Source organism: Anticarsia gemmatalis, chromosome 2 (assembly GCF_050436995.1).
Source record: "Anticarsia gemmatalis isolate Benzon Research Colony breed Stoneville strain chromosome 2, ilAntGemm2 primary, whole genome shotgun sequence".
NCBI classification, from domain to species: domain Eukaryota; kingdom Metazoa; phylum Arthropoda; class Insecta; order Lepidoptera; family Erebidae; genus Anticarsia; species Anticarsia gemmatalis.
In genome coordinates, this window is record NC_134746.1 from 14,571,630 (window position 1) to 14,592,306 (window position 20,677).

General features: G+C 40.8%; 1 protein-coding gene across 4 annotated transcripts in view; it reads right to left on the minus strand.

The window, feature by feature from the left end:
* LOC142986029 (uncharacterized) overlaps positions 1-20,677 on the minus strand; it is a 37,985-nt gene that overhangs the window by 10,798 nt on the left and 6,510 nt on the right. For all 4 annotated transcript variants that reach the window (XM_076134267.1, XM_076134266.1, XM_076134264.1 and 1 more), the window contains one exon: positions 759-941. In XM_076134267.1, the coding sequence (XP_075990382.1) occupies positions 759-941 (183 nt within the window). The remainder of the gene's footprint in view (positions 1-758; positions 942-20,677) is intronic.

Here is a 20,677-nt window from a genome sequence, read left to right on the forward strand (position 1 = left end):
AAGAATTTTCCTCTACGTGAAAACCATTTGAAACTTTCAGATCAAATATAGTAGTAGACTTCTGTTGAAATTGGGTGCAGGGAATGAGAACATCGAAGTTCTGAGGCTGGTATAATAAAGACAAACGTACAGCCTAAATCTCTTAACCATTCCTCAAAAGACAAAGAAACAATTTATTAATTAATCGTATTCGCCGAAAATTACTCAAAATTCACAGCCAGTTTCACATATCTTGATTAAAAAGCAAATATTTCCCCTCATCCTATCTTCTCCATATAGTGATCAGAAGCAGGTAGTGAACAATAAGTTCAAGTGTTACGTCGCGTACACTGGCGCAGGTTCACGGCGGCGCGGTGCGGGCGTGCGTGCGGCGGGCGTGGGTCACTTGTCGGAACCGGTATTAATTGATCCGCGGTAATGACCGACACACTACACACTCACTTGCTATTACTCGTTCAATATCACTTGCGGACCGCGATCACGATGCTGCTACCGGCGAGGGATTACTTCTGATTATTTTGGAGCTGTGGCTTGCACTTGGGTGACAAAAAGTCTGATGTGTTATGATCAGATTAGAAAGGCTTTAATCTACCATACTAGCCACCTGTGGGCTAGAACTTCACCGTCAGGAATTGATACTTATTACTTTTGAACTGCTGCACGCATTGTTTATTCATGATGGTTAACTTGTGTCCGATGTTACATAACCGTAGCATATCCCCTGCAAGTGAGCAATTACATAGGAGTGTATAGTATACCTTGGCGATCCTGTCCTTGTTAGGCTTGTTGGGCATGGAGGAGCGTCCGTTGATGAGCACGTTGTCGTTGATGAAGCGCACGGCGCAGGGCGAGGGCGGCCCGCCGTCCAGCTCCGACTCCGAGTCCGAGTCGCCGCGCGCCAGCGCCTCCGGCCGCAGCACCACCACGCCCGGCTCACCCGCCTAGAACACGAACAAATTAACATGTTATTACTTCAAAGAGACACAAGTCTTGTGTGTAAGTAATTAGTTTTGCAATTCATTAATTAAGCCCATTTTCTCATTGTCAGGTAATTTAGTTCAAGGAATAACTTAAGACCGATCATTTTGACAGATTTTCCATGTGTTAGAAATACTTTAAAATCCTTCGGCATAAGTTATCTGATGATATAAAATTCCGCCTTTTGTGGTTTATAACTTAAATGCTCCAATAAGTAAGAGGGTCGTATTGCTCTGAGCAGACGAGCTCGAGTGTAATATCATTGGCAATTTTGTGTTGGGATTTGAAATGTTCTTGTTGGTATATAAACAGGTTAGTGTAACATGTTAGCACGTGGTCAACACACTGACATTGCGGGCAAATTATATTTATAGCTACGACAAAAACATAATTACTTTGCGCGTTATTTAATGCACTTTTTACGATCAAGCACGACGCAAACAACGTGGTCGGTGCAGTTTTATATGATAACAACACACGACGCTATACAACACAGATTTTGAACATTCATTTGAGCTGTAAGATTTTCAAAAACTCAGTCAAAATTCGCGAATGTTGTCAATTTCACATGTGAACGCCATCGATTCTCCGCGCACATTCGTCACGACGCACGGTTCCATCCAATTATCGCGTTCGACCGGTGATGTAACCACGAACAAAGCGATGAAACAAAAAGCACCGCACGTTAATTACAATTATATAGGCGAGTAATTGCACCGCATATATTATAATTATATTATCGAGAGCGAGTAAATGATCACACCGGGGTTCTCTTCCGGCCAGATTACTACATTTGCATCCACATCCACTCGATAAGCGAGCTCCGTACGGAACGAGTGCGTATCTTCACTACACGGAATAATTTAACTAGTCCGCCAGTGCCGTGTTACGAAATATACAAGAGCAAAGTCTAATATAAATGAGTTTAATAACATTTAAGTGAATGTTCGCAACATTTTCGAGTAATACGCGACAAATTATCACTTATTCGTTATAGATTAGACGTTAAAAGGTGCAGTCACGACGTTACCGTTAGTTTCGGAATAGTTAGAGAAAAACTAGCAATAACCTCACGGTCATTCGCATCAAACGGCTGGCATGTCATGGACCTGACGCATGGAGGAGTTATCGCATGTCCGAGGGACAGAACCTTGCTATTATGTAACTCTATCCACTTTAATATTATTAGAATGATGAGAGTCCTTCAGATAAGGCATCTGAAGGACTATGAAGAATGTGTTATGATTTACGACGTTCCATTAAGCATTTCGGCTGGATTGAGGACAGTTCATTACGGCAGCACAGACAAAGTTCCATGACCATACAGCAACCACTGTAACTTTACCTTACCATTTGTAAACAACTTCGCGACTCAAGTATAAAGTAGGTACACAAGCAATTTGAAACGTTTATTCTCGTGAGTTGGTAAGTCAACATCGATGTTCTAGGAAGAAGGCGGCTCAGTTTCCATCGCGGGAATGTAGTAGAGAAAACGTAGCACCAAGTTTAGTCTGTTTGTGGTGTAGGCATCTCCCAAACCGTGTGTCCGATTAGCGTCGGAATCTGGCCGCGTCCGGTGACCGTGACGGGGCAGAGCGCCCGGAGCGCGGCCACCGCGGGTTCAAGGGAAACGCACTCGCACCGGGTACCGGTTACTGTGAGAACTACATGTACGTGCCATTGTACCCCCTGTACCATGGAACCACATGAGTATACTCTAGTTATGTACGCTAGTCTTGATAGAGACGCTAGAAGCCTAATAAAAATGTGAACGAACGAAGCGCCTATAGAAATGATTAAGCGCATTCACGGGTTTCGCCATAAACTACTCTCTGTGAAATGTCGGTAAAGACTTTATGATAGGAGAAAAAAGAAAAAAAAAGAACGTTCTCAGTAGGATGACATTCCTTTGGTTTAAATGTAATCAAGTTTATTGACTTCTTGATATTCGCTGTTTTTTAATACAACTTACTCAATAAGCATGTCAACGTAAAATTTTTCCTGCCTCATATATTTGCAAGTAACTGATTTAATTATTAATTATAAAGTCGTATAATACATTATGTTGATCATTCCTTAAACGCCTTCAGTATTTATTATTTATTTATGGTTTATTATGTACAATTGAAGTAAGTTTACAGGAAAATTGTCAGTGAGCTTGTAACTGCGCACTACAATAAACACATAGGTACCTACATATGACAAATGCCCACTCTATTTACAGAATAACCTATTTTCGGACACAATTCATCAAATAATATGTCCAGTTGATAGTCGTTAGTTGGTGCTCCATTTTCGTTGCTATCTGTATGAGTAAGATGTGCACACAAAGGCTGTGCAATGAGGTCTATCGTATCGGCGTCACGTCCGCTACAGCTGTCGATTACACTCGCAGCTCGTATGTAGCACATCGTAATATAACAATAATTATCGGGTAGTTCATCAAACAATAACATTGCGTGACATTAGCACTATTGCACTAGTAGTACTAGTAGTGCTAGTCTAATGTATTATAGCTCTGCATCAGGCGCTCCCGTGTGGGTGCATGCGCGTGCGCGGTCTCTGATAACAGTTGTGGTCACTTGACTCACTGCACAGTGATTCCCCATAAACAAACAAAGAGGAATTATTGTGTCCTATGTTTGTAATGGTGTTGAATATTTGACGGGATTGTTAGGTATGAGTGAGCAGGGGTTCAGAGAGAGAGGATTGAGAGATAATTTAAAATAATATATTTACTTAACTTCGATTGGATAGAGATGCCAACGCTAAGTTATTAATAAGAGAAAGGCTGAACGAATTACTGTTTGCATTTCTTATGACTTGGGATGAGAGAAACCTTATTCTCCGGCAGTTTGAACACGTGATTATTTGAGCATGTCAATCTAGCTGTTATATACCAAAAGCAACCCTTCTACGAACGGTATTTTGCACAAATGTAAATCTATCACCAGGAAGCAGGGCTTCAGTAACTAACAGTGGGGTTCCGTGCAGCGACGCACACGTATAATCAAGCACGTCACTCTCCCCTCACGCCCGACATCAGACGATTTAATACACGAACGACTCGAAAACATCCGATACCAATGACGCACTTCAATTTATAACCAAAACCCTATTGTTTTTCCCCCGTGGAATTAAAAATATACTTTAATTACAAGCAAATATTGTAATATAATATTAAATGGTCACAGTTACGAGGATATTCGTTCTAATTACTGCTTTATCGCAGTTTGCGGCTCGGCTACGAGTAAAACCTCAATGTTGACAACCTACATACTGGGTTGTGTTTATACATTTTTGTTAAACAGAACGCATTTTGTAACTAAGCGAGAGAATGGCCGTAGTGTAAAGGTAATGACACTGCTTCATAACATTTTTCGCAGAAGAACATCACAAATACTCATTCCACTAAATGCTACAATTATACATTTGACTCTTTTCTGATGAATTGAAGCAAATCACGACAAAAGGAAATAGTAAGAAATGTCAAACATTTTGAATTCTTTATGGGTGAAACCACCACCAAGGCTTTTTCTTAAAGATATCGATTAAGTAACACCTGTTCTTCGCACGATACACAAACTGGATGCGGCAGTTACCTATGAATGACAAATTCCAATAGTTTTTGAGTAGCGTCGCCAGTCGGGACTGGTAATATAGGATGTTTCCCAGACAAATAGGCCAACGACCTCAAGGAACCTGCTGATAGCGCGGCTGTACCGAGAGGCTCGTGTCAGCCGTGGAATGCAATAAGTATTGATTGCCGAACGGTATGAGGGCCTCATTCATTTATCGCTACAAGTGGGCGGGGGAGTTTTTGTATTATGTAAAGTCCACTCACACTTTCGCCGAGTAATTACATATTGCTTGAAGAGTTCGTGACTAAAGGACTATAGTAATCTATCAACCCTGCTTAGGACTTAAAGGAAATAGAAGATTATTTGTCAAAACGAAAAGTAAAAGAAATTAATACCAAAGCCGGAAAGTATAATGATAGTAATGCTTTTAAATATAAAAAAAAAATAAGTATTTTATCTCAGAACGATTACAGGATTATTGAAGTATTTGGTAAATACTGCTGACGTAGTTAATATACTCTTAAGTAGTGACAAACAACACGTTGATAAAGAACTAGGTAATATGTTCACTCATTAGAAACATCGTCATTATGTTCTTACAAAAAACATTGAATTGTATTTAATCTCTATATCTATAACATTTGTTTTACACATGTTGTTACACGTGTATCTGTGACAATCGATCATTGCCTCGTTAGCAACTATTGACAAAACGGGACACCCACGTATAGGCACGTTTAGACACGTATTGTGCAATACACATATTTCATGGTAAGCAAAAAGAGCAAATATAGAAATACCTTGATCAGGAAAATAGGTCCCTCATCACGCAGAATGTCTTGTAGTCGACTCAGCATAGTTACTAGCACGTGACGTCACTTATAATTGAACACTCTGCTTTGACATAAATGCAATTGTTGCTATTTTGGTGGCTAGTGACGTCAAAGGCAGTGCGCTCAGGTTTCCGTGAGCGCCGCAAGTACTGGCGAGTAGTGCCGCGACGCACCAGCCCGGCGTCAGTGTGACATGATACCGTATCTAAAGCGCGGATTACATTGCGATTACAAGCTTGCCATAAATACATTATTTATTAGCTTTTTATCATCTATTAATGGACACTAATCTTTATTGGCTTTTTGGAGCTGGTGTTTAGCTGCTACCATTTCAAAATATTATTTGTTTTCTTGACAAGGAAATATTCTGAAATACAACTTTAAGCTTGAAATAGAAGGGGGGTAGGTATCTAAATTGCAACAGTCCAATATTGAAACATTTTAGAGATCGGATCTAATGAATGTCGAAACATCGCATATAGTAAGCGGCTTATGTGCTAACACAGCGTGGCATGCGACATGTCGCAATGTGTAGTTATCTCGAGTCGTCTTTATTTGGTCAGTCTGGCTTCACCGGCATGCCATCGACCCTCGCTCCTCGGTGCGTCCGTGCGTCGCACGCACATACATGTAGCCGTCTGCCTGTCGCATTATGCGTGGGGTGACCGACGTATACGTCTAGACGTGTGTAGAGCTAGGGCTTGTGCTGTGGACATAATCGATATTTACCGCTTCAATGATAATTGAATGTTTTCTCCTCATTTCGTCGTATCACACGAAAATCACGTGTCTGAGACATGATCAAAACTCAGGTAATCTACTCTCAAATTTTGTTTCTTAACGTAACTTTTATCATACAAATCACAGGAGATCCTTCGTAACAACGTGAAACTTTTTTACAAGACTTTCATATTAAACGTATGGCTGCGAAAAACGTGAGCGATCGATCAGGCGACGTTTTCTTGGATGCTCCATGCTTGGTCTCTGTGTTGGTCATGCACGTCCGGTGTTAGTAGAGTGTGTTACGGACGTCGCGGCGTCGGCGGCCACGTGTCGCGCCCCACGTGCTCGATAATACACACCGCTTTAATTAAACGTTTTTACTTTCCAAGCCGATAACCGATTTACCTTGTGTGTTTTACGATAACTTGCATTCTAGCTATTGTTTCGACTGGTTGCTTTGTAAACGTCTTGTTCTTATTTCAGGCTTAGGTGTGAGGTGAATCTTGAATGGCCCTATATTTTTTTCCGCTTGATAAGATTATTTTTCATTATTGTTGTCTACGTGTAGGAAGTTTTGTTTTTAAATGCGTCGCATCGTCATGCTTGGCTACTTTACCGTGGGGGTTAAGCCCTTATGATAATGCCTGTTAGGGTGTTTAGAACATATAGGTCCTGTACTAAAATCTAGATCCTGGTACGTATAGCACAATAATAATTGATTATCAAACATTCAGAACTGCTAAAACAAACGCGGAACTAGTTGTCAAAACCAGACACCTATTACAATAATTTACAATCAATCACAGAAGTAAGAGGTACATTAAACTTGTCCTCAAAGTGGAACAAATCGTAATTGTGTGATAACACAAGTTTTCCATTGTTGTGTAGATACGAGGCGACCTTTGGTGGTAACGCTGCAGTTCGATACAGATCAGACGGCGGGCGGCGGGCGGCGGGCAGGTGGTCGCAGCCGATACAAGCATTGTTATTGAATAACTATCTTGATTTGAGCACAGCTGTTGTTGCTTCTAGCAAGGATTGTTCACCATTCTAACGACTTTACGTGCAACTTTTAAAATAAGTTGATTAACTATTGACAATGGCTACGTTTAACAAGGTTAATAGATTTTGAGACGTAAATATTTTTTTAAGATTTGGCTACATTGTTCAATTTAAGTCTTCAAGTGAAAACGATTGGAGTATCTTTAGGAGAGCACCGAGGCAAAAGTTTAGTTAGAGAAAAATAAATAGGTATTCATTTTTCATGGCTAAATATTTTGTACTTAATGATAAATAATGAACATTATCAGATAATTTTTACTTTTTCCTTATTACTGTTCCGAGGTAGCATGACAATAGACAACCTACACAATTTGCCAAAAATAGCATGATAGCTGTACAAAATGTATCTGGTTGATCAGCACAGGAGTTGTTTCGCAACGACTACTGGTCTATGCTACTGCCCACAGGCTATAAGACTACTTATCAGCTAAAATGATTCACACTCTGTGATTGCAATTAGCTCTATTGTAAATTATAGTTATTTTACTTATACTAATAATCTAGCTAAGTTCACAAAACTTATGTTACAGCATTTACTCTGCTTTATCTTTTTTTGTCCACTGCTATTGTAAATTGATGCAGTTTCAAAATGAGTTTGATTCATGATACAAATGTGCTCGTCAATGAATTAGCTTGAGTTATTGCAACCGCAATCATTCGCTCAATTGACCCGCGCTCAGTTTGTTTCAACTAACGTGCGAATTAGTCGAAATTCCATGACTCATGGAATACCCAGTATTTAACGGTGAACTGCGGGTACATGTACATATAGCTGTGTGTGTGTCTGTGTGTCTGGGCTCTCCCGCCCCCTCTATCGACCCGCGTTCGTCTGGAGGGCACATTCACGCCGCTTTTATTGCCTCCGGGGGCTTGCAATGCGTAATTGAAAATATCCAGACGAAGCCTCAAAAATGTCCCAAGAATTTTTATTGCAAGCGAGAACGTTCGTCAAAGACGTCATTATGATTAATAATTTCGCTTTCTCGTTGTATAAGCCGGATATTTAGTAAGTCGAAATGTATTCATTAGAGTGGTCGTTAAGCCGGTAATAAATAATGAACTTAAGCGTACCTACACTAGCTACTAGTGAACAAAGCACAGTTGATATCATTCGCCAGTGCGATAGTAACGCGATACTGACGTCGCCGCGTCTACTGAACATGCGCGTGCGCGTGCGCACTCACATGCATAATTAGCTAAATGGTCAGTTAGATGGTAATGGAATGGTTTGGAAACAATCATCATTATCATGATCTTTAATGTCCACTCCGTATCAGGTAGCCTGATTGGTCACGTTAATAGGTTAGAACCTACTCAAAAAGGCGTAATTTGTCTAACGTAGAGCTAAGTATAGATTAAGAAGTGATTTTCAGTAGACAGCATAGTATTTCAATAAACTGGCTAAATTGACTAAATTCCCTAGTTCTCCGTGATTGCCCAGTCGAAGAAACATTGCTTAGAAAAGCAGCTCTATCTAGCTGCTAATGTAGGATAAATCAATGGCACGTGTAAACAGCTTGTTGTTGAACAAGTGCACGTGTGTATGTGAGTGGTGCGGGCACCTGCGGATCAGTTACAACGTCGCCCGGCCGAGCTTCAGACCGCTGAAACTGGAGCCGCGGCGCGTTGCGTAATGTGCGCGTGCGCACTATTTGCGTCCCGCTTAGGACACCTGCACACACAGCCACTGTACGACTAAACGATTTACATAAGTCTATTTGTTTTAGATGTGATTGAGGCCAATGTTTATTATCTTAGGTGTTCGAGGAAATTGGGTTGTTGTGCTGAATAATTCGAAGGTTTTCGTAAAGGTTTTTGTTAGTATTTTTTTTTAATTCGCCGATTTACCTAAACAGTGTGTATGGACTTGATGTGTGGTGACACATGGTTAATGTTTGGCTTCTTGATATAAACCAAACATGTTATAATTCCGAGTTATCCGTAACAATTCAAAAAAAGAGGAGTATCCTGGAATCAAACCCGAGGCCTTGTGATCAGTAGTCGTATACAGTAACACTCAAACCACAGAGGCAGTATTACTAATCAGATTTTATTGCATCTTATGAGCGTGATACAGCTGGCAAAACTGAAAAATCTCTGAGATTATTTCCCTAAGATTGATTAGTATCACGCGATCACGAGTGTCTGCGTTAGTCATCGAGTGTGCAGTGAGCCTTCACCCGTCCATCGTGGCGCGTGGTGCGCGTCTCATGGCGCATGGCGGCGGCGTCTGCGCTTAATTACCATAAGTCTCGTTAGAGCGCGGCCACCCATCCCCCGCGCCGCCGCGCCGCCGCCGGGAGAAAGTAAACGATACACACACCCGCGCACTTACGCCTTCACTACTGCCCGATAAATTATACACCGACCTCTAATAAAATGTATATTATAATTATAATTGCCCCAGCGTTTGATTACAATTTAATGTACTTGTGAACACAATTTATAGCAACTAATTGTAATAAATAATTGTATTGACAATCGGAATTCCAGCGCGCTAATTAGTGGTCGGTGTATTTCCGTATAAGTTCATTCGCACTGGGAATATAACGCAATTGTAGGTCTCAGAAGAACATACATTAATTTGCATGTTTATTTAAAATAAGAGATGATTTAGATGTAGAGAGCAGAAAATAAAAATAGTTAGGGAATGGAGGAGTTTGAATGCAGTGGTATGTAGAAACCGTAGTACGGAAAAAATATTAATATGCTTACACAAGTATGTAATAGTGTAGATGAACTCAAATCGATATTGATCGAGAACTATGTAAGTATGTACCGATATCATAAGTTTATTGGCTGTCATATCGATTAGGAAGTGAAAAGGCAATGACAGCCGATTACAAAGTTGTGTTATAATCACGATGAGTGTTGCAGTGAGTCAGTGGTTCAGTAAATTTGTTTATTGCTATCGACTGTTACTCATTAACTCGGTACTAACCTTCCGGCTAAACTTGGATAGCTAGTTATAGTAAACAGAACTGTAGTCTAGTAAAACTGTCAATACGAGAACACAAACATCAGATGTTTGATTAATCATGAAATTGGTCAAATATGTCATCGCGTTTGAGAACCGTTTAACATTTTAGTATTATGTGTACAAACCACGATAGTAAAAAACTTTTATTGGTTAAATACAGTCGTCATTTTACACAAGGGAATAGGGATTGATTTTAAGAAACATCTTTTTCCTAATTGTTAAAATCTATCGATACATCAAGATTGATTAATAGTCACATAACATAGAACTACACATAATTTAATATTTACCACATTCCCGTCATTTTCACATTACACAAAGGAAAAATACCGCTCTATACTTATTCTATTAATATACACAAAAGTCGCAATTTTCCCTACAAATAAACCAATAAAAGCTATTTGTAAATGTTATAGTGATCGTGTGATGTGCGCGGGCGCAGGCAACGTGTTATGTTTAAGTTCCGTTACACGCTCGTTACCGCTGTTTACTTTGAGATCCACATGTGTAACAATCTTAAGAACACTTGGTGACTATTGTAAACTAATATTAAACTGTACAAATATTAAATAATTATCACTTTTTTGCTCTGACAGCGATTGAAAACATCTTGATGAAACCTTGCATGCCTATAGATCGTTTAATACATTTTTTGACGACATGCCCCCACCCCGCAATTGGCCAGTGTGGTGGCCTCAAGGCCTAACACTTCCTAAGTTCGGAAGGAAACCCTTGTCCAGCAGTGGGACAGTTATGGGTTAAAAAACTGGCACTACTAAAAAACTCTACTAATAGTACAGGTTTACCGTAGAAGAAAAGATCTCGATGTCCTAACATACTCCTAACATGGCCCATGCGTAACACAATTGTACAAGGGTTCTTTCAAAATACAGGTTTAAGAACTTTACAATGTTGTAAATTGAAATTTAAGATGCTCAAACGATGTGCACTTCTTTAATGAGCAATAAATGAGCAAATTGAGGGAACCGGCCAGTCTTGTAACTGGGTGGTCTTAGTGACATTCGAACACATGACCGAGCACCTACCAGGTACTGAAAAAAACCAGGCTTATAAAAACAGCAGCTGCCAAGCCTAGCCTTTACTACAGACAATAGGTAAACCATTAACCAAAAGTAAGAAGACATCGCAACACTCGTGGTTAATCTTCACATGAGTGATTTGAATAGCCCAGAGGTTGCTCATGAACCAATTTGCTCCGGAACGTGAATATTCCGTGCAGCGAGGACCTCGCCTTGGTCACGGCACTTACTCTGCATAACAGTCGGTTGCGACACTCCGGGACCGCGATATTGTATGCAGCAGGAAGTAATTAATTCGTAAAGGACATTATTCGAAAGCACGCCATATTACTGCTCTATTTTTTGGACAAACCAGAAGTTATTTGACCTTGGCTTTGGAAAGTAACATGTACATTCCACAGTTCGATGAAATGAAAATAAAAATGTAAAAGACACTAAGAAAATGGCTTGATAATTTTAGGTCCTCTTACTCCTCAAGTAGTGTCGATTAATCCAGTGCCTTGTCTCATAAAACTTCTGTTTCGTCACATTTCGTGACAAACTAACAGTGCTTCAATGGCTTTTAGTACACTCTCACTAATATGCAGTGAAGGTAGGTGGCATCAGTGGGCATCACCGTTACGGCGTCACGTCGCGCCTCGATCAATATTGTCATAACAGCGCGCGTGATAATTGGACACCTCGCCGCGCTGATTGTTCAGTGCTCAGTGTAAACTGCACGTCGCGCTAATTTGGACCAACACTCGTTAATCGTCATGTACACTACGTTTGTTAGGAACACTCGTGCCAATGGATCATATCTACATTTTAATTAACGCTAATGAGTTTTGTATAGTGGAAATGTCTTTACACAAAGGAAGTCCTCAATAATAGGAAGAGTAAAGTTTGGATCCTTTATGGAGTTATTAATTAGTAAACATGCAAATCAGCTACAGCACTCTAATCTAACAGGCCAAATACATCCAAACTCCACATGTTACGAATGCGAATCAATTTCTAGAAGGTTGGTCAACTACTGAAGATAGTTTCACATTTTAGAAACTGTCCCAAGTTTGGATGAAAAGATGTAATCGCGATTGTCTGAAACACGAAGAGTATCGGAGCAGGGATTAGAGAGTATCGGAGCAGGGATTAGAGACCACACCCGTACCTCTCACAACAATTTTAGATGATAATTCGGCTATTACCATTACAGATGAGTGGCTATCGAATGTTCAGACATGGCTTGCTAATAACGATGTATAATGAATGCACGTCAGTCACGCACCCCTCTGTCACGGACCGACCAATATCGTCACTAGATTCATATCCAACGAAGTTTGCTTATATTTCAAAACCAGGACAGTTCAAAGATTACTTCGCCGTTATGTTTATAATTGGCGTCACGGTCGACACTTCGCTCGTGTTACTCACACCAAGCAATATGTGACCTTTTTTCGAGAGAAATCTACCAATGAATCTGAGAACTAAGGGTATGTGTCATCGCACCACCAGAACCGCAGACAAAATGAGGAAAATATAATATTTAATACGAAGAATCGCATGCATTTCAGCGAGAATAGTGCATGAAAATAATATTGTTATAGGAACAGTTGCGGAGTGTGGAGTACCGTTGCAGTGAAGGATGCGCGCCCGGCGGCGGCGGCGGGTAGAGCGGCGGCCACACGTCAGGTAGACACCGTAGAGAGCTCGCTGACACGCGCAACCAGAGCGGAACGCGTCATAACCGCGCCACTGTTTTTGTGCCATTATACCATTTCCGACGCCACACACCGCGCGCCGCACCACAGCGCCGCTGCGCTCACCCACCGACGACGCCGGCGACGGACGATCATTCACGTGCTGCTCTTATCTTATTATGTCTGCACGAGCCCGCACCACCGCACCACGCAGCCGACAGGAAAACGTCTCTACTGTTTACTGTTATAATGGATAGTTTTTCATAAATGAAGGCTTTACTTTGATGGATCAATGTTTATGCCAATCTTAAACTCATGTAGAATTTAAGATTGGCATAAACGGCGAATTCGGGAACTTTATTTCTCTTCTGTTCGCAACATGAGTAATTTTGTTTAGTTTTTCCTAAAATTGAAAAAGCGTCAATTTACCGCAAGTTTATTGACCACTCAAAGCCAGCATGCGTTTACTGAATCATAATTTATTGCAGAAATACCTAAGCTTGATGCGTACAGAATTTATTAGTCTTGAAGAAAACATACAACTGTAAAACGTTTCGCAAAAAGAAGACGCAGATATTTATATTGTTCGAAAGACTCTTATCTAATGGCAGCCCACTTTTTACTGTATGAAATATCGCTCCATGTAAGAAAATTGAGTTAGTTACACTGTAAATGGGCTAGTGAAATCCTATTGTAAGAGTTTTCTATCAAGCCATAACAATAAGCTGTTGCACGTGTGTATGTGTAGTCCCATGGCGCATGGCAGTGAAATTAGGCGCGGTCCCTCGACGCGCCGTGTCCAGCGCTGTGTGACGCATATCAAGCAGGAAAGTGACCACCATCATCATGATAATGGTGACATCATTCTCACTTTCAGATACTATTCACTATTGACTTCGTTAACGATCATCAACATAAGGGACTCAACGCACTCTGAAATTAAAACATAGAACTTTTTTGTGAAGACTCTTTTCGCACAATAAAAAATCTGCTATCATGTTTCCATACAATAGTTCGCGCGCTCGGTGTCAAGTAATTTCGTGTGACGTTTTCGTTTTTCCGAAAGTTATTTGTCACAAGTTTATTCACCTATCTATAACCAGTATTTGATGGTTGTAAGTATTCTATTATTACGTAGAACAGTGGCACTGTATATATTATGTATAGCTTACAGTTTGGTGCGCGATTAATGTATCGGGCGGTTTATCGGCGATATCGGCGAGCGATAAGTACACGTTATCGGCTAATTTACTGCTGACTAAGCCACGTATCTCGCAAGGACATAATCAATGATTCTGACTCACTTGACCACATAGATACTGCATTCCGATTGAGCAAAATGTCTCGAGTCCGAATCACAGATAAATCTGAATTAACAATAGGATTTCCAAACAACTAATATTTTAAATGAATAGACAAGGTCTTCGAAAGTGCTGAACTGGTTTTGATGAAATTTAAACTCGTAATAAAACCGTGGGACTTTTGGTCAGCAATGGTAATAGAGAGTGATATTGAGAAATGGACCTACAAACAAGTCGACTCTATTCGCAATAACTGACCGAACTTTTGAACTTTGGGTGCTATCTATTTTACTGAAGGCATAATAGGTTGACGAATAGATTACTCGGAATAGCTATTAAAGAAATTACTTTCTGATTCGCCCACCGCTATCATATCATCAGGAAAAAATGTAATCAGTAGTTGTACATGGTATTACGCTACTTGTTCAAAAACCCAGGGCAAGAGTCATTACAAGTGGTACGTGTAAGTTGAAAGCAATAGTTTTTTGTGGATGTTCTCTCATGAGTGAGTGGTGTTTCTGGATTAGTTCTCATGTGTGATTAGTGGGTAATGAGTGTGTGCGGCAATCGCGGCCGTGCATCGTAATCAACGCTAGTAATGACACGTTGAGCCGCGCCTCATGAGAACCAACACAATTATTATACATTCGTTCATCTCTACACATTTCATTGGGAAACAGAGAACTTCTTGTCGTATGGTTAGTGGTCAACCTAGTGTCAAAGTTGTTCAAGCCACCCGAAGGCCTTTGACGTAGCTTAACGACTGTTATCTTAATTGAAAACAACCGGGACCGACGTTTAACGTGCCCTCCGAAGCACGAACACGCCCAGTTTAAATACCACTTGACGGTCACCTATGTATGGATTGACCGCGCCAGGGTTTGCTTAACCCACCGATCGTTTACCGACCGGTGAGCGCGACTGGCTATGGACTTGTTGAATAAGTCAGTAGGGTTTAAAAATTGCAGGTCTCTGAGTGAGCGAGTTGATGAAAAAATATCTAGGCTACATAATGTTAGCTTCCTTTATAAGCCCAGGGGATAACACGAATAGACTCAATAACATGTTCTGTAAATACTTGTGACATTTACAGCGAGCTCTCTCAAGGTCTACGGTGCCGCAACCAGGTGTGATGTTACAAGTTGCACTTCGCGACATATTATTTAAATCACATCGGAGTTTAATATTGCCTATATTAAAGGTGAACGGTGTATGTTAACTAATTGATGCAGCTCCTTGCTCCACACACTTCGCGTGGTCAATTATACAAATATCAAGGACTGTATTAATATCATTGCAATCGAGAAATGTCATATCGTACATCGATAAATGAAATCTTATGATGAAACATGTCGGAAGGTGGGCGTTCAATATTTACTATCGAAAGTTGATGATCGGATTGTTTAATGTTTCCTGTGAGTGATAGTTTAAGGAGAGAGAGCCTAGTGAAGGGCTGCAATGAGAGAAATAATTACACGATTATGAACATACGGAAATGAGAGTTCTCTAGTTTACTACTCGTTACTACAGTTTTGTTACGTCCAAATGTATGAAAGAGACAATTTGTGTGTTGTATTAAGTAACAGTGCGATGCTGTGGCGCGTGACGGTGTGACGTACCGCGTAGTACTAGTTGTGTCAGTATCGTGACCTCTGGCCGCCTCCCACATCACTCACGCCGGTGGACCAGTGCCCGCGTCATGGGGATGCCGCAGATTTCACTCTCACATCAACTTGCACATTACATCCGTGTGGATACAAACTTGTTCTGTTTTATGTAACACACCGTCATCGCGAATCATTCAACAACATCTTCTAATAGTGAACGGTTAATCAATGATTGTATCACAGTGTTGCCTCGCGAGTCGCGACATGCTTGCTTCTAGCAGGTAATGTAACCGTAGTAGTTTGTTTTAGAGGCATTTATGCGCTCATTTAATTCACTAGACACAATAATTACAAAATATATTATTATAATAACATGAATTTGTAAACATGCATAATATACATATTGTATGCATTTGACCACAAGTTGATCTCAGCGGTTTTGTGCCGACCAATAGTGATTGAGCAAATATCGATTTGCTAACTCACATGTAAAACTACACGCTCATGTTTGTTTACAACAAATGTTATAATATTCCAGACACGTACATTATAACAGTGTCAGTAATGCGGCCTTTTCACAGGCTTCACGTTCGGTTATACATTTTAACGCACTAACAATACTATACAAAGTTAGTAAACGTTTGTCGCCGGTATCATGTTACTGGACAACAGAATTATAGCCCCGGGTGTTTCGAAACTGGACACGGTCGTCCCAGTTTCACCAGGAACCGTAACATTTGGAAAACGAGCGCAATAGGCGAGATGGACGAGTTTATAATCACAAAGTAAATCAAGCGGCGGAGTGATTTACATGTAATGTATACGTGCGATGGGAGTAGTGGCGCGGAGCGACCGCCGGCCACCGCACACGTGCAGGTGGCGCAGCATCACCTTACGTAAACAAACAAAAAGGCTAGGAACCGGTCGCCTCGCCGCCGCCGCGCCGTCGCCGCCACATGCAAAGTGCATGCGCTGCGTGCACCGCGCGAGATGCGCCCGCGCACACACCGCGCCGTGCTCTCTCCGCGTCATGGGAAGCGCACGTTTTTTGACTGCCCACCTCCCATTGTAGCAGAACACTGTTCCGCGACTTTTTGCACGCTAGAAAGCACTATTAGAATAATTAGTAATTATCGAGCACGTTTCCTCGTGTACGCCATGGTGAATGTGCTGTTGTCACAAGTGAACCGTTTTTGCGCAACCACATTAACTCGATCGGTGGATTGTTCCCGGAAGTGTCAGCCCTGACAGTTGTGAATCACTTCACTCGTCAGTGTGTCGGTGACGAATCGATTCACGTTAAAGTTATCACTTTAAGCCGAAAATACATTAGTTTGTTTGTTCATTATCGGATACAAATAACGCAATGTCGTGTATCAGATAAACAGTACAGCACATTCCAAAGAATGTATTGTAAGTCGTCAGATAACGACAAGTATACATGTACAGGGTCTCGGAGTGAGCGCTGAGAGCGATACGGTTTTATTGCGCCGCCTCGCGCCAGACGTCGCTCATTAAATCACCCGCGCCGAGCTTTAAGTTATTGTGCTAAACGGATGCGATTAGCGGTGCCGCTCGACTTCGTGTTCTTAAACAATATAAACACAAGCCCGGTAGAATAACGCGCTCGATTTCCACCGGTCATGCCGGAACTCATGTCGCACTCGTAATTGTGCCAAATTAAATTCTCACCGTATGTGGTTAGATTCAATTCCAAATGAGAGTAAAGCATGACGTGTTGTATCAACAGGTAATTAGCAGATGTAACGCGGTCGCTCGTGTGTGTGCGTAGGAATTAGCGCGCAGATATACGGCGCGGTCCCGTTATGCGCGACGCGAGCAGCCCTCGCGGCGCGGGGTGAGCGACACCGGCGGCGGGTGCTGCCTGTCACAACACTACCGTTACTCGTCACTAGTATTGTACTCAGTTTTTGTGGCACATTTTAGAATTAAAAGGAAATAAGGCGTGGAGGCGACGCGCTATCATCCCGCCGACTAACGGCGCGGCGCTCGTAATACTTGTCTCGAGCGATATCATTAAGTTCAACGTGAACGCCAAGTGTTCCGAGTATTTAGCGCAGCACATCGCTCCGAGCTGTACTCGTTCACAGATGGAATATCAACGCTCAACTTAATTATTTAGGTGATGTTAGAATGTAACTTTCCTCGCTGAGCTATTACAAACGAGTTAATATTTTATCGCCGGCACACGAGTATGTGACAAGTGTCAAGCAGCGCCGCGGCGTACGCAGCTGAGCACGCACTGTACTTGTGACGAGGTGCTTTCCTTCACGTTTCGACACCTTCAAAAATATTTCTATTCGTCGTACGTTAAAGATCACATCAAGTCACACAACTTTTCTGGTCTTCCTAAGGCCACCATTACTTACTGACCGAGCGATATTATGATATATAACTAGGGCATGCAATTCGGATATCCGAATATCCGTTTTATTCGGATATTCGTCCATTTTACTATTCGAATAATTTTGGAATGACTATTCGAATATTTCGAATAAAACGAATACTTGATTATGTGTTATAAAGACTGTTGTATCCGAACATAAACAAAACTGTCGATAAAAATACGCGTGTACCTATCCGATTTCGGCTATTTGTACGGACCAATAGCAGTTGAATAACTGGCCGCTCATTTAACGACAGTACACTAGACGCACTAAGTTTTATGCGCTCTTACTATTTAAACACACGAAAGTGAATTGTTTTATTTATTTTGAATTTGTTTTGTTTGTAACTTTTTCATTGTTTATTTCTTTTATTCGTGCTTTAGCTAAGTATTACTCTTAATAAATATCTAACAAAACAGTTTTAAGTTGTTAATTTTTAAATAATTTTTCAATAGTTCTTTAAAGTATTCGTAAAATTCGTTTTATTCGAATTATTCGAATAGTGCCGAATTTAGTATTCGAATTATTCGAATAGTAAAATTAAGCGAATACTGCATGCCCTATATATAACTAATAGTTTTAATTTGTGATTTCCAAGTAAAAGCGTCAAACGAAGTCTGTCAGCTGCAAATGTTGATAAAAACTGTTCGAGGAAAAATCCCTGCGGAAATTGACAATAGACGGATGTACTCGTAATACTTGTATCATACACGACACACGTTATGAGTGTTGTGTTCACTACTCACTTTATAAACACTCATATCCGACCACTTGCGTGAAAAATTCATCAAGAAACAAACTGTGATCTTTCCCACGCAAATATCGTGTTATGGGAACCTGTAGAGGATATTTCTAAGCTGTCGTACCGGTTTGCGAGTACAGGAGTTACCCTTCCCACGACGATAGATATGCAGGATAATCACGGCCTACCGATACTATAAATAGTTGCTAGTGGTACACATGCCCAAGCTGGGTGAAGCCGGTCCGAAGATACTACTACACAAATATTTGCTCAGGCTTTACGAGCTTGACACCGTCAATATTGGCACAACAAATAAATGATGTAGATATAGAGATTATACCCAAACATATGACAGCTTCATGCAAATATTGTTGCTACACATGAGATAGAATATTGAAGCATTTGAGAGCAACTGTTACAAGGTAACGTTGAGATAAATCCGAAGATAAGATTACTTTCGATTTGTACATTTCTAAACATTTCTTTAGTTCTGTGAGTCAAGGCCGATGAGTCTGATAGCAGATAGATGCAGTGTTGCACAAGGATGCGTGCTCGGACCATCGCTCATATACCTACATATTTCACACTTACACCGCACACATTGATTGGTAAACGATCTGACTTACGAAACCTTGGATGCAAATTGCTTTTGGATAAAAATTCGTAAAGTTAAAGAAATAAGTGGAATTAAGCTAAGGAACAATGACAAAATGGAATGATACAGATAAGGTGAATTCGAACCGTATCATTTAGTTAAAACTTTCATCTAAACTACAGCAACCAACGCGCAACGTAGTTACAGTCGGTTCACGACATGAGAAAAATAACACAACACAATCTTTGTTTAAAACCAGTACAGGAATGCGTGCTTGTGGTATTTTAATAAGCCGCACGTTGAGTGGCCGCGGCGACGAGCGACAAAACGACAACGACGCCTTGTCGCGGGACACCTGCTCTAACAACGAGACGCGAACAAACGAGCTCTTGGATACTTGAACAACTATTCCATCAGATTTAACTGAAACTTTCAATTCAGATAAATGAATGAAGAAATTGGTACAAGTGACATACGACTTATGGAGCCGCAATTGATTGCAATGTGTGTAGAAAAATTCTAGGTGCTTAAACAGCCTAGCTGTTGCCTTCGATCGGCTTCATCAATTAGCACTGGTTGATCACTAATTGTAATTATCAGCCACACTGAAAACTTCTAGTTACGTAAGCAAGCCTAATCATAGATCTACCACAGAATGATCTGCATCAATTAGTTTCCTTACGTAATTCTGATTTGATGAAGTTGTTCAATTATTAAATTGGAAATAACAACATTGGCTGGATCTGATCTCAGCACTTTGCGTAGTGTCTGAGTACATGCTAGTGATTCATAACATTACATTAAGTCTAAGTATTACATGAAATAGATACGAACACATGATCCGCATTCCTATTAGTATTAAACTTAGGATTTATGACGCAAAGTTACCATCAGACATGGCATATCTAAATTACAAGTATGTATTGAATGCCCATCCCGGGCGTTGTTTCCTGATTCCACCGAGTACAAGTTACGCAAGAGCATCAAAGAAAACGACAGTCCTAAAAAAGCAATTGGAAAACATCATCAGTTACGAGATCCGTCGTAACCAGTGCTTCAAACTTGGTAATAAATTCCTGGCACGGCGTTGTGTGCTCACCTACAGTCTCACCTACCGCGTAAACGATTAGTATGTGAGTGTCGTAGCA